At 45.0% G+C, this 24,375-nt stretch overlaps 1 protein-coding gene across 2 annotated transcripts in view; it reads left to right on the top strand.

The window, feature by feature from the left end:
• diaph3 (diaphanous related formin 3) overlaps positions 1–24,375 on the top strand; it is a 474,403-nt gene that overhangs the window by 73,438 nt on the left and 376,590 nt on the right. For both annotated transcript variants that reach the window (XM_033022314.1, XM_033022313.1), the window contains 3 exons: positions 5,817–5,922; positions 12,882–12,992; positions 16,527–16,645. In XM_033022314.1, coding sequence (XP_032878205.1) covers positions 5,817–5,922; positions 12,882–12,992; positions 16,527–16,645 — 336 coding nt within the window. The remainder of the gene's footprint in view (positions 1–5,816; positions 5,923–12,881; positions 12,993–16,526; positions 16,646–24,375) is intronic.

Raw genomic sequence — 24,375 nt, 5'->3', positions numbered from 1 at the left:
GATGTATAACACAGCAAAGAGTAGCCGGAAGCCAGAGGATTGAGAAACTTTCATAGGGCAACAGATGGAAACAAAACGGGCAATACAGGCTGAAAAGATGAAGTTCGAGGGGAAGCTGGCCAGGAATATAAAGAAGGACAGTAAAAGCTTCTTTAGATATGTTAAGGGAAAGAGAGTAGCAAAGTCAAATGTGGGTCCCTTGAAGGCAGACACGGGTGAAATTATTATGGGTAACAAGGAAATGGCAGAAGAGTTGAACAGGTACTTCGGATCTGTCTTCACTAAGGAAGACACAAACAATCTCCCAGATGTACTGGAGGACAGGATCTAAGGGGGTAGAGGAACTGAAAGAAATTTTCATTAGGCGAGAAATAGTATTGGGTAGGCTAATGGGACTGAAGGATGATAAATCCCCTGGGTCGGATGGTCTGCATCCGAGGGACCTCAGGGAGGTGGCTCTAGAAATAGTGGACACATTGGTGATCATTTTCCAATGTTCAATAGATCCAGGATCAGTTCCTGTGGATTGGAGGATTGCTAATGTTATCCCATTTTTCAAGAAAGGAGCGAGAGAGAAAACGGGGAATTACAGACCAGTTAGCCTGACTTCGGTGGTGGAAAAGATGCTGGAGTCAATTATTAAAGAGGTAATAATGGAGCATTTGGATAGCAGTAAAAGGATTAGTCCAAGTCAACATGGGTTTATGAAAGGGAAATCATGCTTGACTAATCTACTGGAATTTTTTGAGGATGTGACAAGTAAAATGAATGAAGGGGATGTAGTGTATCTAGAGTTTCAGAAAGTCTTTGATCAGGTCCCGCACGGGAGACGGATGACTAAAATTAGAGCACATGGTATTGGGGGTAGGGTATTGACATGGATAGAAAATTGGTTGGCAGACAGGAAGCAAAGAGTAGGAGTGAACGGGTCCTTTTCAGAATAGCAGACAGTGTCGAGTGGAGTGCCGCAACGCTCGTTGGGGCCACAATTGTTTACCATATATATTAATGATTTGGAAGAGCGAATTAGGAGCAACACTAGCAAGGTTGCGGATGCCACAAAGCTTGGTGGCAGTGTGAACTGTGAAGAGGATGTTAGGAGGTTGCAGGGTGACCTGGACAGGTTGAGTGAGTGATCAGATTGTATTTATTTTCAATAGTTTCTATAATGTTCATTTGACCGTCCCTCGCATATGTTTTATTATCCCATTCTTGCCCTTTTTGACATTTGAAACATTGCTAAGTTAAAAATCAAGGAAATAGATTCTGATTCTAATTAATTATAAGGAGAGTGTTTAAATGTCATATGTATTGACTATGGAACAATTAAATTCTTACTTTCAGCAGTATAACATGCCTGTAACACAATACATATAGATCATCACGGCTCGAAATTAGCGGTTGCTCGGGTGCCAATGACCACTCAAAGTACCGCCGGGCAACCTGAATGCCGAGTCATTTTGCCCGGCTTGGCACTGCAGATACTGGTTTATACCGAAGATAGACACAAAAAACTGGAGTAACTCAGTGGGTCAGGCCATCCATCCTGCAGTGATCTCCCCATTCATCTTTTACTGATCCCTCCATTCATCCTGTACTGATCCACTCATTTATCCTGTACTGACCCCCCCCCCCATCCATCCTGTAGTGATCTGCCCATTCATCTTTTACTGATTCCCTCCCATTCATCCTGCACTGATCCCCACCATTCATCCTGCACTGATCCCCCCCATTCATCCTGCACTGATCCCCACCCATTCATCCTGTAGCGAACCTCCCATTCATTCTGTAGCAAACCACCCATTCATCCTGTAGTGATCCCCCATTCATCCTGTAGTTATACACCCATTCATCCTGCACAGACCCTCCGATCCACACTGTACTGACCCCCTCCCCCCCCATTCATCCTGCGCTGATCCCCCTGCCCTATCCATCCTGTACTGATCCCCCCCATTCAAGAAGAATGGGGGGGATCAGTCTGAAGAAGGGTCTCGACCCGAAACGTTGGCTATTTCCTTCGCTCCATAGATGTTGCCTCACCCGCTGAATTTCTCCAGCATTTTTGTCTACCCCCATTCATCCTGTACTGAACCCCCCATTCATTCTGTAGTGATCCCCCCATCCATCCTGTACTGAACTCCCCATCCATCCTGCACAGATCCCCCCCCCCTGTCCATCCTGTACTGATCCTCCCATTCAACTCCTCTGACATCCCCCGTGCTCTCCCCTCACAATTTTACCTACTCCTACCAACACGCACTAATTCCCCAGCCTCAATCCATCCATTCCACAACAGATATTTATTTATTTGTTGTGGTGTTGCATTTAATGTGCTTGTAAAGCTGCAGCAGGTAAGAATTAATTGTGCCAGTCCCAGTGCATATGACAATTAAACAGACTTGACCCATGTTTCTTGATGGTCCTTGTTTGTTTGCTGGGGTAGTATCATATGTCATTTCTTCTTAGATTGAGCTTGAACACTTGCTTCCTTTTACCCTGTTCTTGCTATAGCTTAACTGTATCAGATATCTCTTTGTGTGACTGTTTAATCTAGTCTGTTCAGTTGCAATGATGCAGTGCACATACGCTGCAATTCTGTTTTTTGCAGCTGATCTCTTGCAGGCTATCCTGCAGACACAAAGATGAAGTTAGTAAAACCAAGTACTAGGCATTTTAGGTGGAGGTTTGGTCTGTATGATCTCATTAACAGAGACACCATTCTGGAAGGAAGGATCAGAAGAAACTTGATGGGAGATTAATCAACTCCTCAGCTGTGGTTTGAATAGACATCAGGAGGATAAACTTGCATTCTGAAGACCCTTTAGAGAGGAGAATAGTCCCTCTTCTATTTGTTGAATAATGTGCCTATTGAATTTGACAGGTTTGTACAGCAAATGAGAGAATTATTTCTAACTCCTCCAAAACATTGTAACTTTCTTTTGTCGTGCTGGTTTGTGTGTGGGTATAGACTGAGCTAGTGGTACATAAACTCCTTTCTCTACTACATCCACATGAATGCTAAGGCTGTAATCCATGAATAAAGAGGCCATGACCTATGCTTCATACCCATTTTCTCACTTTACCATTTTAGTCAACAGATAATACAAACAGCAAAACTGTTCTAATTCAAGAGTTATCTTTTCTGGCCACAGCCTCAGAGGTGACATAAGATCAGAAGATGTAGTCATTGTGGATGGAGCTGAGAAATTATAAGGGCAAAAAGACTCTAATATGAGTTATTTACAGGCCCCCAAACAGTAGCCAGGATATATGGTACAAGTTACATCACGAGATAAAATTGGCAGGTAAAAAAGGCAATGCTACGGCGGTCATGGGAGATTTCAATAATCAGGTTGATTATTGAAATCTGATTATCCCCAAGAAAGGGAATTTGTAGAGTGCCTCCAAAATGCGTATCCAATGCGAAAACAAACTCAATGCTAGCATTTATTTCAAGAGGGCTTGTATAGAAAACCAGGGATGTAGTGCTGATGCTCCATAAGATGCTGTTAAGCCACATTTGGAATACTGGGAGCAATTTTGGGCACCATATTTGAGAAAGGATGTGCTGGCTCCAGAGAGGGTTCAGAGGAGGTTTACAAGAATAATCCCAGGAATTAGTAAGTTAACCTATGATGAGCTTTTGTAGGCATTGGGCCTGTACTCGCTGGAGTTTAGAAGAATCTAGGGCCATCTCATTGAAAAGTACAGAATAGTGAAAGGCTTGGATAGAGTGGATGTGGAGAGGATGTTTCCACAAGTGGGAGAGTCTAAGACTAGAGGTCGTTGCCTCAATTAAAGAACGTTCTTTGAGGAAGGAGATGAGGACAAATTTCTTTAGTCAGAGGGTGGTGAATCTGAAATTCTTTGCCACAGAAGGCTGTGGAGGCCGTCAGTGGATATTTTTAAGGCAGAGATAGATAGCTTCTTGATTAGTACAGGTGTCAGAGGTTATGAGAAGAAGGCAGGAGAATGGGGAGAGGGGGGAGTTAATAGATCAGCCATGATTGAATGTGCCAAATTGCCTAATCCTACTCCTCTCACTTATGATCTTATGACCTTGAAGTGAATTAACACTCCAGTCATCCAAGAAGTTCGGCTATGACTTTTAAGGTCACCTACAATCCAAGTTGGCGGGTTATCTCCTTTGAAATTTATGATGTATGGAATTTATGTATGTATGGAATCAGAGGGGTTGTGCTAGAGTGGATGAGAAGCTACATAAGTAAAAGACATCAGTTTGTGCAAATAGGGGACTGCAAATCAACATACTTAGAAATAACTTGTGGAGTCCCACAGGGGTCGGTTTTGGGCCCCAAATTATTTATTTTGTATATTAATGATATATGTAGGGTGTCAAACCTCTTGAAATTTGTGTTATTTGCAGATGACACTAATATTTTCTGTGATGGGGACAATTTGCAGCAGCTTTTGGAGGTGGTCACAGCAGAAATGAGTAAACTAAAAACATGGTTTGATTTGAATAAATTATCATTAAATTTAAACAAAACCAAACTTATGCTGTTTGGAAAACGCAAAATAAATACACAAGTAAAAGTAATGATAAATAATGTTGAAATAGAAAGAGTGTATGAAAATAAATTTCTGGGTGTGATTCTTGATCACAAAATCTGCTGGAAACCCCATATAAAACATGTGAGAGCAAAGGTAGCACGGAGTATTGGAGTGATGGGGAAAGCAAGGCACGTTTTGAATGAGAGAGCACTGTATATTCTGTACAGCTCACATGTGTTACCGTATTTAGATTACTGTGTGGAAGTATGGGGCAACACCTACAAAACCACCTTACAATCACTAAGCACACTACAAAAAAGAGCTATTCGTATAGTAAACTGTAGGATATCATGAACACACCAATATACTGTATTTAAAATTACACACCTTAAAGATTAAGGATCTGGTAGAATTTAAGACTGCACAAATAATTTATAAAGCAAAAAATAAACTGCTACCTGTAAACATACAAAAACTGTTCAAAGACAGAGAGGGGGGGGTTATAACTTTAGAGGGAAACTAAACTTGAACCAGCATTATGCTCGGACCAATTTAAAAAGTATGTGTATTTCCATTTGTGGGGTGGTTTTGTGGAATGGTCTTGACGAAACGATCAAACAAAGTATGAATATAATGCAATTTTAAAAAATGTACAAAAGATATATCTTTGAAAAGTACAGTAATGAGGAAGGAGAATGTAAATCTCACAGATGTTAATGGTGCTTGTTCTTTTTGTTCTTTTCTTGTTTTGTTCTTTTTTTCTTAATAGCTTGATTGGAGTAGTTTTATTTGAATTGTCTGTTTAGTTTATTTTATTAAATTTTGCATTTGTTAATGGTGAAGAATGGGGGTAGGACTTGACAAGCACAGGCTTCTTCCTATCCCTTTTCGAACGAGTCTAATGTGTATTATGTTGAAATTGGCTTTTGATTTTTTAAATTTATGTTACATATATGTTATGTATATGTGTATGTGTGTATATGTATGTATGTATATATGTACATGTATATGTATGTATGTGTGTATGTATTTATGTATATATATATGTATATATATAATTTTCCTTTTATTTATTCATTTTCATCTTTTCTTTTCTCCTTTTTTTTTATAATCGTTCGAAATAAAGATATCATATCATGTGGAAGGTTCTGAAGTCTATTGGGGATCCATTTTGTTTTATGCAAGGACAAAATACTAGTTGTTTAAGGTTCCATATTAGATTACAAGTCAATAGTATTATATATACAGTGGAGATTTACGATTATATTCAATTTATCTTTCTATTTTGAATTTTCTTTTAGCCTTGAAAAAGTTTTAGAAGCGATAACAACAGCAGGAGAAATAAGAAAATGGGAAAGATTTTACCCCATTGTGGAAGGTCTATATGGTACCCCAGTGCAACTGCAGGTTTGTTGAGCCATTCATTTATTAAGATATAGCAAATATATTACTAAATATTTTTCAGGCTACAATATTGAATAATTACACTTCACAAATGTAAATAGTATGAACTTTGAACGAAACATTGAATGTTCACTGTTAATTATGTGGTTTAGCATTTAAAGCATTTAAAGGATAAACTTAACTAATTATACGTATTGTTAGAACCGAAGATAGACACAAAAGGCTGGAGTAACTCAGCGGCGAAATACATGCTAGTCTAGGTGGGGCACAGGGAAGTGGGGGTGGGGTTAAGAAAAGAGGGGTGTGCGGGTGAGCAAGTGGTGGTGGGGGTAGTTGATAGAGGTTAATGACTGTTGGGTTGTAAGCTACTCAAGCCGAATATGAGATGCTGTTCCTCCATTTTGTGTGTGGCTTTACTCTGGCAATGGAGGAGGCCCAGGATAGAAAGGTCAGTATGGGAATGGCAAGGGGAGTTAAAATGGTTAGAACCTGCAGATCTGGTAGGCCATGACAAATTGAGCGCAAGTGTTCAGTGAAACGGTTATTGAGTTGTACAGGAGACCACATCGGGAACACCGGATGCTGTAGATGAGGTTTGAGAAAGTGCACCTGAACCTCTGTCTCACCTGTCAAATTGTGACCTTATTTTGCTTTCAGATTTTCTATATTAAACTAACAATGGTTAATATTTGCATTATGCCAAATAATAATTTAAAATGGCACAATTATGTACAAATACATACCTTAAGGAACGGAAGACCAAAGACATGAAGCATATTTTTTCACATTAGTCTTCGGACTTTATAAAGCACTAGACTAAGTGGGACCCGTTGGGTCCCATGTTCACACGGGAGGGCTGGTCCCCCGACGCAATATTCCACCTCTCCACCAATTCCAATATTGGTGGCCAGTGGAGTGCTGGTATGGGCTCTTGGGGTGGCAGCTCAGTCCCTCAAGCCTGATCTGCTGGCAGCTCACTCACTGCTGGTGGGCTGGCAGTTGACTCATGCCTATTTCTTGAAATTCCATTTCAAGCAGGGTGCAAGTCCACCAAATTCAAATCCATGCTCCTACCATTTCAAGCAGGGTGCAAGGCCACCAAATTCAAGTAGTTTCTTACCACTATGAGCAGGGTGCAAGGCCACCGAATTCAAGTGCAGCTTCCAACCACTTCAAGCAGGGTGCAAGGCCACCGAATTCAAGTGCAGTTTCATACCACTTCAATCTGGATCCAAGGCCACCAAATACAAGTGCAGTTTCATACCACTTTCAGCAGGGTGCAAGGCCACCAAATTCAGTGCAGTTTTATTCCACTTCAAGCAGGGTCCAAGGCCACCAAATTCAAATGCAGCTTCATACCATTTCATGCAGGGTGAAACCACCATAAAACCACACAAAACACCAAACTCACAGTTCAATAGACATTCAGTGTGTTCAGTTGATTCACACCTCACAGTCATGAACTCTCCCTCCCCCATCATGCAGAGACTGAGCCACACCCACACTTCCGGGTTTTATAACCCCTCCCCCTCCCACCGGAAAAGGTGTGGCTTTCAGGGCGTGATTGACAGGAGAGAGATTCTCAACATTTTTTAAACACTAATAACACTTTTATTTTTCATTGATGGGAAGAATTCTCTGCACCTGCTCAGCGGAGGGGGGACTGAGTAAGATGGCTAAAAATCACAGCCGTAAGTGTAGCGTTTTATCTAAAATCAATATACAGTGCAAACAGGATTTAAGTTCATTTGCAGTAGTGCCTTTCAACTTCAAGCCAAAGCACCCAAGCCACCATTTGCAGTAAGTAGTGCCTTTCAACTTCAAGCCAAAGCACCCAAGCCACCATTTGGAGTAAGTAGTGCCTTTCAACTTCAAGCCAAACACCCAAGCCACCATTTGCCGTAAGTAGTGCCTTTCAACTTCAAGCCAAAGCACCCAAGCCACCATTTGCAGTAAGTAGTGCCTTTCAACCTCATGCCACCATTTGCAGTAAGTAGTGCCTTTCAACTTCAAGCCAAAGCACCCAAGCCACCATTTGCAGTAAGAAGTGCCTTTCGACATCAAATCAAAACAACCTAGCCACCATTTGCAGTAAGTAATGCCTTTCAACTTCAAGCCAAAGCACCCAAACAACCATTTGCAGGCAGTGCCTTTTTACTTCAAACAAACCATATTTTCATTTTAAAACCACATTAAGGGTACTCAGTTGTGTAGACATTTATTCAGTGTTATTCAGAGCTCAGAGAGACGTGACCATTGGCTTCATCATCTTGCAGAGACTGAGTGAGGCACACCACTTCCTGGTTCTATAGTCCCTCCCCCTCCCTCCAGCAGGGGCAGCAGAGAGAATGGTGATTTTTTTAAACTTCAAGCAAAAGTTCCCAAGCCACCATTTGCAGTAAGTAGTGCCTTTTGAACTAAAAATCAAAGCTCCCAAGCCACCATTTGCAGTAAATAGTGCATTTCAACTTCAAGCCAAAGCACCCAAGCCACCATTTGCAGTAAGTAGTGCCTTTCAACTTCAAGCCAAAGCACCCGCCACCATTTGCAGTAAGAAGTGCCTTTCAACTCAAGCCAAATCACCCACCATCATTTGCAGTAAGTAGTGCCTTTCAACTTCAAGCCAAAGCACCCAAGCCACCATTTGCAGTTAGTGCTTTTCAACTTCAAGCAGAGCATCCAAGCCACAATTTGCAGTAAGTAGTGCCTTTCAACCTCAAGCCAAAGCACCCAAGCCACCATTTGCAGTAAGTAGTGCCTTTCATCTTGAAGCAAAGCACCCAAGCCACCATTTGCAGTAAGTAGTGCCTTTCAACTTCAAGCCAAAACTCCCAAGCCACCATTTGCAGTAAATAGTGCATTTCAACTTCATGCTACCATTTGCAGTAAGTAGTCCCTTTCAACTTCAAGCCAAAGCACCCAAGCCACCATTTGCAGTAAGTAGTGCCTTTCATCTTGAAGCAAAGCACCCAAGCCACCGTTTGCAGTAAGTAGTGCCTTTCAACATCATGCCAACATTTGCAGTAAATAGTGCCTTTCAACTACAAGCCAAAGCACCCAAACAACCATATGCAGGCAGTGCCTTTTTACTTCAAACAAACCATATTTTCATTTTCAAACCACATTAAGGGTACTCACAGTTGTGTAGACATTTGTTCAGTGTTATTCAGAGCTCAGTGACGTGACCTTTGGCTTCATCCATCTTGCAGAGAATGAGTGAGGCACACCACTTCCTCGTTTTATAGTCCCTCCCCCTCCCTCCAGCAGGGGCAGCATTGAGAATGGTGATTTAAAAAAACCCATTAATATCTCTGTGATTTGTTATTGATGGGGAAAAATGCTCCGCACCCGTAAGGCGGAGGGGGGATCTGAGCGAGGTGGCAAAAAATGACGGCCGTAGGTGGCGGCGTTCTGTCGGAAATCGCAGCACAGTGGGCCAAAAGCGGTCAGGATCAGAGATTTAGTAATATAGATTTAGCAAGTTGATGTAGCACTTCTGAAGTGTAGTAATTCTTGCAATGTTGGCAATGCAGTAGTCAATTTGTGTCTGTCTTGCTCCCGTCAAACCTCTTGTGATAATAATCAGACTGGCTCTGTGAGAATAAAAGGGCCTTGAGTTAGCAAAATGGTTTTGTAATTTGACCATATAACTGCAATGAAGTGTCACCTGAGATGGGTGCTTGATGGTTGGAATGGAAAGGATGGGTCAAGGGTCTTGTTTTTATGCTGTAGGACTATAATAATAGAATTGGGATAAATATGGGATTACTGTAAATGGATGATTGATCGCCAGCGTAGATTTGTTTGGGGAGGGCGGGGGGGAGGCTGTAGGGTTTGTAATATATGGCTCTGTGAATCTATTTACATAGAAAGTCTGAATTAAACCAACACCATTTTGAACAAAAAGAGTCCAACCATCTAAACTGACTTGCAAAAGTTTAGTAGCCGACTAAAAACATTCATGGAAAATTTGCGGATTACATGTCTACAAGAGTAGTGGACCTTTTTAATGAAAGATGTTCACGGGTGTTGCTAATTAATCCATAATGAAGAGAAATGTGCTTAAACATTGTAATAACCTTTTGCAATTAGATTACATTTAAATCAAGTAAGAAATCATGAAGAAACCCAAAGTTCTAAGACTCGAAAAGGAATTAAGATTTCAAACATTTTCATTTTAAGAAGTATATTGGTGTCATGCTAACAATGTTAGCTTTGCAAGCTTAAGTTTAAATCCTTGTAGCATCTGCCTGTCGTTAGTTGATTTTCGATAGGACGACTAATCAGAGCAGTTCATTAGCCTCTTCTGGGGACAGTGACATATCATGACTGATCAGCACCTTTCATGTGCAGTGAAGAGTTCATAACTTGTAATTAAACAACTGAAATAGGGTGAAATGAACATTTTTTTCACAAGATTGTACTAAAGAATGTTGTGCAATGTCATTTTCTGAACTCAGCTAAACAGATTTAATGCTGAAGTGTAAGCATATTTTAAACGTGATCCTTATGTGTGACGAATAAAATTGACTCACTTTGACTTTTGAAACTGTAAATGCACACTTATCTTAATTTCACGCTGACTATCATGTTATGTACAGTTTGGCAACCGCTGCTCTTGGCATTGAACTTGTGTAAAAGTTGTTGAAAATGTAAAGGCCTAGATAAAAAAAAGACCAATAAGGTTAGACAAGGTAGTTTATATATTAAAATACAGAGATAACACATGAATTATGACAGAACCTATGTACTCCTGAAATGCTTCCTGGCCCACTGAGTTATTGTAGCACTTTGTGTCTCCCAAAATTTGAAATTTTTTTGTCTATCATATTATCAAGAAATTGCAAATTGACCAAGTGCTTTTCACAACATAGAACAATACAGCTCAGGAACAGGCCCTTTGGCCCATGATGTCTGCACAAACTATGAAATTAACAAATCCCATCTGTACATGGTCTATGTTCCTCTATTCCTTGCCTGTTCATGTTTGCCATTTCTCTGCCCATAAAGTGTAGGAAAAATTGTGTTTTTTTTTTTAACTGTTATCTTTGTAAGCCACTCTCAGGTCATGTATAACATATTAAAGGGCCTGTCCCACTTAGGCGACTTTTTAGATGAGTGCAGGAGACTGCGCTTGTCACATGGTCGCCACATGTTCGCCACATGTTCGCTGGTGGTCTCTGGTGAGTCTCCTTCATGGCCGTGGCGTTCCAGCAATCTGGGGACTAGTCGCGGCCTCAGTATGGTCGCCACAAATTTTTCAACACGTTGAAAAATGTTCTGCGACCAAAAATTGGTCGCCATGGAGAAAATAGATAATCCTGTAGTAGTAGGTGCAGTTGTAGTGGGGTCGCCATGTAGTTATGGGTAGTCGAGGTAGTAGTAGGTAGTTTTAGTTAATCGCCTTTGCTGATTGGACATTTTCATTGGCTCATTGGGGGAAAAAAACATAAGCTTCTTAAATGTGTCTCCACCCCTTCTCCCCCCCGCCTTCTCCCCCCGCCTTCTCCCCCGCCTTCTCCCCCCGCCTTCTCCCCCGCCTTCTCTCCCCCCGCCTTCTCTCCCCCCGCCTTCTCTCCCCCCGCCTTCTCACCCCCGCCTTCTCGCCCCCCCGCCTTCTCGCCCCCCCGCCTTCTCGCCCCACCGCCTTCTCCCCCCCGCCTTCTCCCCCCCGCCTTCTCCCCCCCGCCTTCTCCCCCCCCCCCCGCCTTCTCCCCCCCCCCGCCTTCTCCCCCCCGCCTTCTCCCCCCCCGCCTTCTCCCCCCCCCGCCTTCTCCCCCCCCCCCTTCTCCCCCCCCGCCTTCTCCCCCCCGCCTTCTCCCCCCCGCCTTCTCCCCCCCCGCCTTCTCCCCCCCCCGCCTTCTCCTCCCCGCCTTCTCCTCCCCCGCCTTCTCCCCCCCCGCCTTCTCCCCCCCGCCTTCTCCTCCCCCGCCTTCTCCTCCACCGCCTTCTCCCCCCCGCCTTCTCCCCCCCGCCTTCTCCCCCCCCGCCTTCTCCCCCCCCGCCTTCTCCCCCCGCCTTCTCCCCCCGCCTTCTCCCCCCCGCCTTCTCCCCCCCCGCCTTCTCCCCCCCAGCCTTCTCCTCCCCCGCCTTCTCCCCCCCCCGTCTTCTCCCCCCGTCTTCTCCCCCCCCCGTCTTCTCCCCCCCCCGTCTTCTCCCCCCCCGCCTTCTCCCCCCCCGCCTTCTCCCCCCCCCGCCTTCTCCCCCCCCGTCTTCTCCCCCCCCCGTCTTCTCCCCCCCCGTCTTCTCCCCCCCCCGCCTTCTCTCCCCCCCCCCGCCTTCTCCCCCCCCCCGCCTTCTCCCCCCCCCGCCTTCTCCCCCCCCCCGCCTTCTCCCCCCCCCCGCCTTCTCCCCCCCGCCTTCTCCCCCCCCGCCTTCTCCCCCCTCGCCTTCTCCCCCCCCCGCCTTCTCCCCCCCCGCCTTCTCCCCCCCCCGCCTTCTCCCCCCCCCGCCTTCTCCCCCCCCCCCCGCCTTCTCCCCCCCCCCGACTTCTCCCCCCCCCCGCCTTCTCCCCCCCCGCCTTCTCTCCCCCTCGCCTTCTCCCCTCCCCCCCCCTCTTTTAAAGGACTCCGTACACTGTGCTAGCCGTCTTAATCTTCCTGTTCATCGCGGTGTGTGTCTGTATCACCTTGGCTTTGCACCGTGTGAATTTCAGACAGCGCTCCTCCCGCTTTCCCTGGCCCCCGCCTTTGCGATGTGTTTGTGCGCGTGTGTGTGTGTGTGTTCCACTCTGACAGTCGGCGTTCCAATTTTCGTTTTTTCAGGCGAGTGTCACGAACTTGATAGTCGCCGGCAGTCCTTTAAAAATCGCCTAAGTGGGACAGGCCCTTAAGTTGCAAAATAATGCTCTCGTTTATGCCTCAATCATAATTTTAGAATATCAGCGCTTATTTAAGTAATACATATGTAAGCAATAAAATTTGTGTCACATTCACACGATAAATATTTTACCTTGTTTCTAGGTGGCATGTATGCAACTCATAAATGCACTTGTGACCACTTCTGATGATTTAGATCTCAGGATACACATACGAAATGAGTTTGCACGTTGTGGACTGAAAGATCTACTTCAAGTAAGAGCAAAATAAGTTATTATCTTTTTGTATTAAACTGCATCATTATACATCATGCAGTCACTGCACATGTTCATGCCAAAGATGATGTACATTGTCTCGTGTGGTACTGCTTTTATGCTATGGAATACAATGAGAATCAATTATGCAACTCCAGATTAACATCTGATGTGCCCATTGAATCAACTACAAAGACAAAATTGTTTTCATTCAAATCATCAACCTCATAGTTTAGTATTGTCTTTTATAATTCTTGGTTTAAAGAAAGCATACGTGTTGACCTGCAGCAATATCAACCCTACACAAAAATGACATGCCCTGGAGAAATTACAGCATATGACCACATGTGCATTAGGTAGCAATGTTACAAAATTTTGAGATTTTAAAAATCAAGTCTGTAATTTATCCCATCAGATAAAGCATAAAAATAAGTTTAATTTGACATCTAATTCACTTTCATATCTCAAGTATTTAAAAAGTTATGGCCATTTTCATACTCGGAAATGAGCATCTTGTTCCCTATTGATTTTCTATGGACATAACAAAAAAGTTGTGATCGTGAACAGTCAAAAGCCCATAACTTTCTTAAAAATTAAGAGAACTGAATGAAATTTTCAGTTATCATAGATTGAAGCATTCTGAAACAAATATAAAATAATCTTACTTGGATGACCTGAAATTAAAGCATATAATTAGTTAGTTACCTAATTGTAGCTAATTTCAGACTTCAATTACTAGATCTAAACATCTATCTATTTCTTAATAAATGATTAACATTTTTAAATAGCCTAAATGTCCAAATAATATTCACAAATAATTCACAATAAAACATGATTTTTAAATCTCATTTACATTAATTTATAGGCCAAATGGAAGGAATTCAGTGTTCAATTGCTGTAAATAAATGCCCATTTAAATCAGCTTTCCAGTGGGTCCCTGTGGAACGCGCTGGTTTAGAACGTTCACATTGCGGTAGATTTGTGCCCCAAATGCCCAGAAAAATACTGCGCGATATAATGGGCCCAAATTGAGCTACTCGCAATATTAAATTTTGTATAAAAGGATCTTTAGAAGCCCTTTTGAATGTAAAAATATACAGCATACCTTCTGCTATTTTCTTTATGAGACCCTGCGGTTGATGACGGTCGCGGGTTTAAAGATTGATTTTTAAACTACTATAACTATTATTCAAGGCCTTTAAACCTAATAATAGCTTTTGCGACGGGGTCTTCCAGCGATTTTTCGTTAATAATTAACTAGGCTGAACATTTTCGATTGGAACAGCTTAGAGAAAATCGCGTTTTAAACCCGCCCCCTCTAAACGGCGCCAAAATCGCGCACAGCCTCAGCAGCAGATCTTCAACGACGCTTCAGGTAGGCTTTGCAACATACCTACATTAGGTAAAAATCTAGCTTGAAATAGAATTAAGCTGTCACATGATCATTGGTTCATATCAAACTGTGCACTTCTGCCACATGTAATTGAGAATGGCAGTGAGTAATTAAATTACTAATGGGAAGGTGAAACAAGAATTTTCTTAACAATAGTAAGGCCCAACGTGAGTAATGAAGCCAACAGAGTTTGCATTTTGAAAGTGTTCGCGCATATAATTTGCTGATTGCATTTACAATTGTTGGCATAACGTAAATTTGACCGGTCTCTTTGCATATGTCTTACCATCCCATTCTTTCTTCTTTTGATATTGCTAAATTAAATATGTAGGAAATAGATTCAGATTCCAATAAATTGCAAGGAGAGGACATTATTTTAATTAATGTAGGGAAAGGTTATCACCTAAAACACACCCTAAACTCTACCACCAAAAAGAATGTTGGCAGTTAATAGTTATTTTAAACGTGTTAAGTTAAAACCATCATCCTCTGCAACACCATCACCATCATCACTTCCAAACTTATCAATTATGTCAGGGAATTGGGTTTCTGCACATCCCTATGTAATTGAATCCACCACTTCCTCATCGGCAGACCACAATCAGTATGAATAGGCAATAAGTTCCTCCTCATTCGCCATCAATGCACCTCAAGATTGTGTGTTCAGTCACCTGCTTGACTCTCATTGTACCCATGACTGTGCACCCAGTCAGGCTGACTTTAAATTCACCGATACCACGGTTGCTGGAAAAATAACGGTTAATGAATAGTCAGAGTATATGAGGGAGGTTGAAAATCAAATTGAATGGTGCCAGAACAACAATCTTGTTCTCAACATCAACAAAACCAAGAAGCTGATTGTTGATTTTTTTGAGCATGCACATCTCTGAAGATCTGTCCTGGACCAGCACATTGATGCAATCATTAAAGAGAAAGTTCATCACACTTCTACTTCCTTTGAAGGTTGAGAACATTTAGTATGTGGACAAATACTCTATCGAACTTCCACAGGAGTACAATAGAGAGCATACACTGTCACAACCTGGTTCAGCAACTTGAACACCCAGGAATGAATGAGACTGCAGAGAGTGATAGACACTTCCCGGTCCATCACACATACCTCTCCACCAGTGATCTATTGGAGGCGCTGTCTCAAAAAGGCAGCAAATATTATCTATATTATCAAGATCCATACCACCCTGGCTACGCTCTCATTTCGCGACAGGCATTGAGAAGAATGTGCAGGAGCCTGAAAACAGTGCCCAACTTGTTCAAGAACAGCTTCTTCCCAGCACCAATTAGGCCCTTGAACATCACACAGTAATGTGGCTCAATGGTGCAGCGGTAGTTGCTGCCTTACAGCGCCAGAGACCCAGATTCGATCTGACTAAGAATGCTCTCTGTTTCGAGTTTGTACGTTCTCCCTGTGACCATGTGTGTTTTCTCCAGGTACTCCGGTTTTCTCCTGCACTGCAAAGATGTATAGTTTTGCAGGTTAATTGGCTTCTGTAGAAATTGTAAATTGTCCCTAGTATGTAGGACAGTGCTAGTGCTGGTCAGCATGGACTCAGTGGTCCAAAAGACCTGTTTCCGCGCTGTATCTCTAAATTAAATTAAACACCAACTTCAGAACTATGTTCTTCTTTGGAGTATGTCTTTGGTTATGCTACAGATTTGTGTTTTTTTTTGCGCTATTATGGTTACCTAATATCAGGGTTATTCATTTTTATATTTGATTTTTGATGCATGTTATAAAAGTAGTGTTCTCTTTCATCAATCATGCTATCTCTAATTCGCATTATGGAAAACACGCGATAACAGAACCACCCGTACCTTCTCCAGAGGAATTCTTGTCACTGAACAAAATGCCTCCACCGTTTAAGCATTGTTTGGGTTGAGCAGCAACTGCTGACAAGGTCAGCCATACCTACATGAATTAACAAGAATTTCATCTTGAAAATTTGCTATTTTACAATACATTTTGATTTGCCTGCATAAAGTTGATGAAATTCTAAGAGCTTTTCTTGCACAAAATTCTGAATCGGCTTCTTATTTTTTTGTGTTTGTATAATTACAAACTTCTCTCCTGGGTTGTGAGCATTACATTAAAATGTATTACCTTTTGACATTTATTTTCCACAGGATTTAACATTAATTAAAAATGATGCACTGGATATCCAGCTGAAAGTGTTTAATGAGCATAAGGAAGAAGATATGGTGGAGTTTTCACATCGACTAGGAGATATTCGATCTGAATTGGAATATCCTTTCTATAACAAAATATGTCAGCTCTATAAATTTGATATTAATTACACAGAGCAAAAATAACCCTGGAAAACACAAATGCACATACACACGTGCATCAACACGCACGTACACACATACAAGCTAATACACACGCACACAAAATGCTGGAGTAACTCAGCGGGTCCGGCATGTGCTCAGCGAAACGATTGCCAAGTCTGAGCTTGGTCTTGCCAATATTCAGTAAAACAATCGCCCTGTCTGCGCTTAATCTTGCCGACATTCAGCGAAAAGATCACCTACGCTCCGTCCGCCTTGGCTTGCACGGTCTCCCAGTTGCCAAATGTTGCAACTCCTTCCCTTTCCTGTGCTGACCTTTCTGTCCTGGGCCCCTTCCACTGTCAGAGTGCGTCCACATGCAAATTGGAGGAATAGCACCTAATATTTTGTTTGGGTAGCTTACAACCCAGCAGTCTGAATATTGATTTTTCTAATTTCAAGTAACCCTCACATTCCATCTCTCTATCCCTCCCCCATCCAAGTCATCTTGCTAGTTTCACTGTTTGTATCCCTTCATCATCACTTCCACAGCCAACATTGGACCATTGTTGGCTCCACCTTTCTGGAGTCATTGGTGCCTGCTGTGATTTGTTCTGTTCCTTTTTATATCACTCGTTTCCCTCTTCCCTGACTCTCAGTCTGAAGAAGGCTCGTCCAGAAACGTCACTTTTTTTCTCCAGAGATGCTGCCTGACCCACTGAGTTACTCCAGCTTTTTGTGTCTATCTGCAGTTCCTTCCTACACACGCACACACACACATACATACACATACACACCCGCACATACCTCACGCACACACACACACACACACATACATACACACATACATATACACATGCACACACACAATTATAAGCGCACACACACACGCAAATTAGCTGTGTGTTTGGCAGTAAAGAAAAACTCATTGAGCTGCGGGAAGGTATAGATATCCTGGTCAGTTGGCAGAGAAACATAGAAAATAGGTGCAGGAGTAGGCCATTCGGCCCTTCGAGCCTGCACTGCCATTCAATATGATCATGGCTGATCATCCAACTCAGTATCCTGTACCTGCCTTCTCTCCATACCCCCCTGATCCCTTTAGCCACAAGGGCCACATCTAACTCCCTCTTAAATATAGCCAATGAACTGGCCTCAACTACCTTCTGTGGCAGAGAATTCCAGAGATTCACCACTCTCTGTGTGAAAAATGTTTTCCTCATCTCGGTCCTAAAAGATTTCCCCCTTATCCTTAAACTGTGACCCCTTGTTCTGGAATTCCCCAACATCGGGAACAATCTTCCTGCATCTAGGAATAGCAACTGGAATTCAAGCCATGTGATGCATGAGACATGAACTTGGAGGAGCGCAAGAAGGCAAGACATACACAAATGATTGTCTATGGTGGGCTTGAAGTGGAGGAACATAGTGATCTAGGGAATTTATATCCCCAGTCAGCAAGATAAGTCAAGCATGTAATTCTAAAGAAATATGGGATGCCTTCCTTAATTAGTTGAGACTCAAATGTAAGAGCTAAGGCACACCAATTGTGGATGACTCAAGATACAATTGAAATCTTTGTTATTTTTGATTTCATACAGATATTCTTTATGCTAAATGCAGAACGTGGGAGTAAACTAACTTTTTAAAGTCGTGTGAAAAATACTGTGGCTGCGACTCCAATGAAGTATCGGAAATCAAATACTGTTGTCAATTTACAGTATCTAACTATTAACTATTAATTAGAACTTTTGTTTTAGTTTGGTTTGGCTCAATTAAGGAGATTTGAAGTACAGGGGGCAAGTTACTGGCTTTGCGAACAGTTATGGCTTGTTGATCAAATGACATGATTTCAAATCCAAGCAATGCAGCTTAGAAATTTAAAATTCAGGTTAATTACTACAAAGATTCTTAAATTTTATACAAGTCACGGTACTCATGAGGGTGTTGGAATTGGAATTGGTTCCTGATGGAAGTCGGAGAAGTAATTCATTCTAGTTCATTCTGCTTGAGAAATGCATTTAAGGATGGATAATAAATGCTGGCTTCGTGCTGGAGAGAAACAGAATCAGCATTTCAGATTCTGATGTAAGTCATTGATCTGAGACGTTGGCTGTATTGTTCACTTGCAGCTTTTACTCTTTTTATTTTTGGGATTAGAATAATTTATTGTTGTCTGGGATTAATTTTTGCTTCAGCGATTTCCAGAGCATCGAAATGGATTAATGATAACGGGCATTCTCTTTGATTTAGTTTGTGTGGTGATGGTGTTCCTCCAGCAGTATTAAATGCATTCTGATTTAGTGACAGCAGAGGTGGGCATCCCCTGTCATGGTGGTGAGAAGGTGGAGGTGATGGCACACGGACACAGCTGCTCTGTCCTACATCATAATGACCAGGAAAATAAAATAAAGTACAAATTGCATTGGGGAGTTGGTGCAATGTAATCTAGAAGTTGCATTAATGATGAAGGGAGTTCAGCAAAGGACCACCAAGGAAATACAAGTCTATGTCCTGGTAGTGTTTAAACTTGTACTGATGCAAGCTGTACTTAATATGAGCAAGATTGTTGAGAAGAGAAGTTGGTCACCATAATCCACTAAGATTGTGCAAGGATCTCCATAGAGCAGTTTTGTCAGATGTTTGGAATGCTTTGAGCATATCCGTGACCTCTGCCACCTGGTCCTTGCTTTTTGTGATAATCCTCTAAATAATATGTTTTAGGAGTTTGGTGCTCAGCCTGTGAACGAGGAGGCCTGCCCATTAGGGTTGAATTTTGAGGCTATTGGCCTGTGCAAACATATTGATAATGATTCACCTACCTTTCCATAGCTTTCTGGATGATTTTGTGGACAACAATGGTTGTATCTTCCTGGTGGCTGCTGTAGGTAGACCTAGCCAGTGGAATATATAGAAATCAGGGATTACTGCTGCCTGCAGATGACAATGTTTTTGCTAGATCTGAGGTCTTATTTTCATATACAATGCATTCAGAAAGTATTCAGACCCCTTCACTTTTTCCACATTTTGGTACGTTACAGCCTTATTTTAAAATGGATTACATCTTTTTTTAATCATCAATCTACACACACTACTCCAGAATGAAGAAGTGTAAACAGGTGTTGATGTAGACATAGCCCTTAGGCCATTAGCAGAAAGTTGGGCCCGATATCAGCTGAGAAACTGAGTACATAAATTGGAATTTCCTGTTAAAGTTGTAGAGCATGTCAGAGAGACTACACAGTATTTTGCAGCTCTGGTTACAAGACTATTGCAAGGTAATTAAATGTGGACTAGACGTGTGCGTGTGCGTGTGCGTGGGGGGGGTGGGGGGTGGGGGGGGGGGGGGGGGGGGGGGGGGGGGTTGTGCTCTCTTTTCTCTCTTTTTCAATTTCCAAGGATTATATTCAGTAAAATGCATAATACAGCACATCAAAAACACATTCATAGGTTACAATACATCATGTAGCAATGTTACAAAATTTTGAGATTTAAAAATATTGAAAGATTTATCCCATCAGATAAAGCATAAAAATAAGTTTAATTTGACACCTAATTCACTTTCATATCTTCAGTATTAAAATAGTTATGGCCATTTTCATACTCGGAAATTAGCATCTTGTTCCCTCTTGCTTTTTCATAGACTTAACATAAAAGCCGTGATCGAGAATAATCAAAAGCCCATAACTTTCTTAAAAATTAAGAGAACTGAAATACATTTTCAGTTATTGTAGATTGAAGCATTCTGAAACAAATATGAAACAATCTTACTTAGATGACTTGAAATTAAAGCATATATAATTAGTTAGTTACCTAATTGTAGCTAATTACAAAATTCAATTACTAGATCTAAACATTTATCCATTTCATAAGAATAGATTAACATTTTTAAATAGCCTAAGTGTCCATTCACACAAGAATTCACAATCTATCTTTAATATAAAACTCTGTGGCTGGCTGGCCGGCTGTGTTTCTGCCTGACTTGTGGTTGCCAGCCTTTGATTCGTTGCCACGCCAACAGCAGACGCAACAACGCCCAGATTTTTTCCATTTCGGTAGAGATTTCACTTTTCATTCCAAGTATCCACTCCTGATTAAATTTCGTCGTGTTTATGTACATATTTTTAATAAAATCCTTCTCCCACCCCCCCAAAATTTCAAAAAAAACCCAGCTCTCACCCATAACATGTTGGTGAACGTTCCATGGTGTGATGTCACAATGCCCAATGCTCACAGATGTCCAATCGGAATGGATCAATTTACATATGCCTTTGCAGCAGCCTCAGCCCCAGCCCCACCCCCCCCCCTCCCCCCAGCAGCCTGTGTCGAAGCGTGTCATCACGTGTGTGGGAATAGAGAAAGAGGATTGGGGGTGATAGGGAATGGGGAACAGATGGACTGTCCCTACCCCTCCCCCTTCCACTCTCCCTCCCCACTATTTCCCCTCTCTCCCCCCACCCCTCTCCTCCACCCTCCACCCTCCACACTCTTCCCCCTCCCTCCCCAACCCCATCTCCCTCCTCCCCCCTCCCCCACACCTCTCTCTCCCCCTCCCCCACACCTCTCTCCCCATCCGTCTCCTCCCCCTCCCCATCCCTCTCTCCTCCCCTTCTCCATCTCCCTCTCCTCACCCCTCTACCTCTCCTCCCCCTCCCCTCCTCCCACCCCATCACTCTCTCTCCCCCACCCCCCTTCCCTCTCACCCTTCCCTCCCCCCCCCCCCCACCCCCTTCCCCTCTCTCCCCCACCCCCCCTCCCACCCCCTTCCCTCCCCTACCCCTTTCCTCTCTCTCCCCCACCCCCTTCCCCTCCCCACTCTTCCCCTCCATCCACACTCTTCCCCCTCTACCCCTACCCCCATCTCCTCGCCTTCCTCCCCCTCCCCCCACCTCTCTCCCTCTCTCCCCTCCCTCCCATCCCCTCTCCCTCCTCCCCCTCCCCCTCCCCATCCCTCTCTCCCCCCCTCCCCCCTCCCCCTCCCACCTTCCCCTCCCTCCCACTTTCCCCCCTCCCCCACCCCTCTCTCCTCCCCTCTCCATCTCCCTCTCCTCATCCCTCTCCCTCCGCCTCCCACCCCCCATTCACTCTCTCCCCATCCCCCTTCCCTCTCCTCCCCCACCCCCCCCTTCCCTTCCCCCCCCCCGCTTCTCTCCCCCCCCCACCCCCCCCCCCGCAGCCTGTGTCAAAGCGCGTCATCACATGTGTGGGAATAGAAAGGATTGGGGGTGTTAGGAATGGGAACAGATGGACTGTCCCTACCCCCCCCCTCCCACTCTCCCTCCCCCTATTTCCCCTCTCTCCCCCCCCCTCTCCTCCTCCCTCCACACTCTTCCCTCTCCCCTACCCCATCTCCCTCCCCCCTCCCCCACACCTCTCTTCCCCTCCCCTCCCCCATCCGTCTCTCCCCCTCCCCCATCCCTCTACCTCCCCTACTCCATCTCCCTCTCCTCACCCCTCTACCTCTCCTCCCCCTCCTCCTCCCACCCCATCAACTCTCTCCCCCAACACCCACGTTCCCTCTCCACCCTTTCCTCCCCACCCCCTTCCCTCTCTCCCCCTCCCCCCACCCCCTTCCCTCCCCCACCCCTTTCCCTCTCTCCTCCCACCCCCTTCCCTCCTCCCACTCTTCCTCCCCTCCATCCACACTCTTCCCCTCTACCACCCTCCCCCTCTCCTCTTCTCCCTCCCCCCTCCCCCACAGCCCCTCTCTCCCCCTCCCCCATACCCTCTCCCCTCCCCCTCCCCATCTCCCTCTCATACCTCTCCTCCTCCCCTCCCCCTCCCTCTCTCCTCCCCCTCCCCCCCCCCCTCTCTTCTACTCCCCTCTCCATCTCCCTCTCCTCCCCCTCTCCCTCTCCTCCCCCACCCCCATCCTCCTCCCCCCGCCCCCCTCCCTGCTCTTCCCCCCCCGCACCCCCTTCTCCTCTTCCCCCTTCCCTCCTTCACTCCCCCCCCCCTTTTCCTCTTTCCCCTCTCCCCCCCCCCGCCTTCTTCCTTCCCCCACCCCCCTTCTCTCTCGTCCCCACCTCCTTCCCCCCCCACTCTTCCCCCCTACCCACTACCCCATCTCCCTCCTCACCTCCCTCCCCTCTCTCCCCCAACCTCTCCCCCCCCCCCCGTCTCCCCTCCCCACCCTCTCTCCTCCCCCTCTCCCATCCCTCTCCTCCCATCCCTCTCCCTATCCCCCCTGCCTCCTCCACCCCACCCTCTCTCCCCCCCCCCCTTCCTCTCCCCCATCCCTCCCCACCCCCTTCCCTCTTCCCCCCCCCCCCCCACCCCCCTCCCCCCCCCGCCCCCCCACCTCTCCCTCTCTCCCCCACCCCTTCCCTCTCCCCCTCTCCCCCTCTACCCCACCCCTTCTCCTCCTCCCTCCCTCCCCCTTCCCCACACCTCTCTCCCCCTCCCCCATCCCTCCTCTCCCTCCCCTCTTCCCCCTCTCCCACCTCCCCCTCCTCGCCTCCCTCCCCCCTCCCCCACCCTCCCCCTCCCCCCCATGCCCCTCTCCTCCCCTCTCCCCATCCCCCTCTCTCCTCCCCCCCACCCCCTCTCCTCCCCCTCCCCCTCCCCTCTCTCCCCTCTCCCTCCCCGCCCCCCACCCCCCCCTCTCTCCTCCTCCCCTCTCCTCTCCCTCTCCTCACCCCTCTCCCCTCTCCTCTCCTCCCCTCCCCCCACCCCCCCCTCTCCCCCCCCCCCACCCCCCCCTTCTGTCCCCAACCCCTTCTCTCTCTCCCCACCCCCTTCCCCCTCCCCACTCTGGTCCAGTATAACATAAATTTTAAATCTCATTGTCATGGGTTTATAGGCCAAATGGATGGAATTTAATGTTTAATACCTGTAAATTAATGGCCATTTAAATCAACTTGCGAGTGGCTTTTTCTGGAACGCGACCATTTGGAACGTTGCAGTTGCGGTGATTTTAGTCCCCCATATCTGCAGCAAAAACCTGCCGGTTCGTTCGGGGGAAAAAATCACAGTTTCGCAACTTAAAATGTGAATTAAATGCATCTTAAGAAACACTTTTATACATAAAAATAAACTACTTTCTTTTACCTGTCCCCTACTTAAAATCCGGTCCCGTTGTCGGCGTTGACAGCTTCAGAAGCTGATTTTAAAATCACTCCAGCGATGAACTTGTTGGGCAAATTTTAAAAAAAAAACACACAGAACGGCCATCGGAACGATTCTTCTGCAAAATCTTGCACTCCAACAAAATATAATACCGGACAAGGTAGGAAAAATAATGCGTTTTAACCCCGCCCCCCCCCCCCCCTCAAACGCGCCAAAATTGCGCACACGGCCAGTGGCAGAATTGCAGCGCTGCTGAAGGTAAGTATTGTAACATACCTACATGCAATCATTATAGTACAATGGTACAGTCATTATTTACAATGCTCTCGACCCCACGCGGTGACCAGCGTTCACGGAAGGCCTCCAAAGTCCCCGTGGACACCGCATGCTCCCTCTCCAAGGACACGCGAGCAGGGACATAGTCCTGGAAGAGGGGTAAACAGCGGACTCTGGCGTGACCATCGACCGCCCGCTGCCATCTTGGCTAGGCCCAGGAGCAAACAGACACAGAGGTCCCACCCCCAGGTTCGTAGGACTAAAATGTAACCAAAAATTGAGGAACAACCCTTTCAGATATTGGTGCAGGGGCAGCAAACTCACACACTCCATACACGCGTGGAACACGGTCCCTTCCTCGCCG

The sequence above is a fragment of the Amblyraja radiata genome, chromosome 6 (assembly GCF_010909765.2).
Source record: "Amblyraja radiata isolate CabotCenter1 chromosome 6, sAmbRad1.1.pri, whole genome shotgun sequence".
NCBI lineage: Eukaryota > Metazoa > Chordata > Chondrichthyes > Rajiformes > Rajidae > Amblyraja > Amblyraja radiata.
The sequence above is the reverse complement of the archived record's forward strand: the minus strand, read 5'-3'. Positions and strand labels throughout refer to the sequence as shown.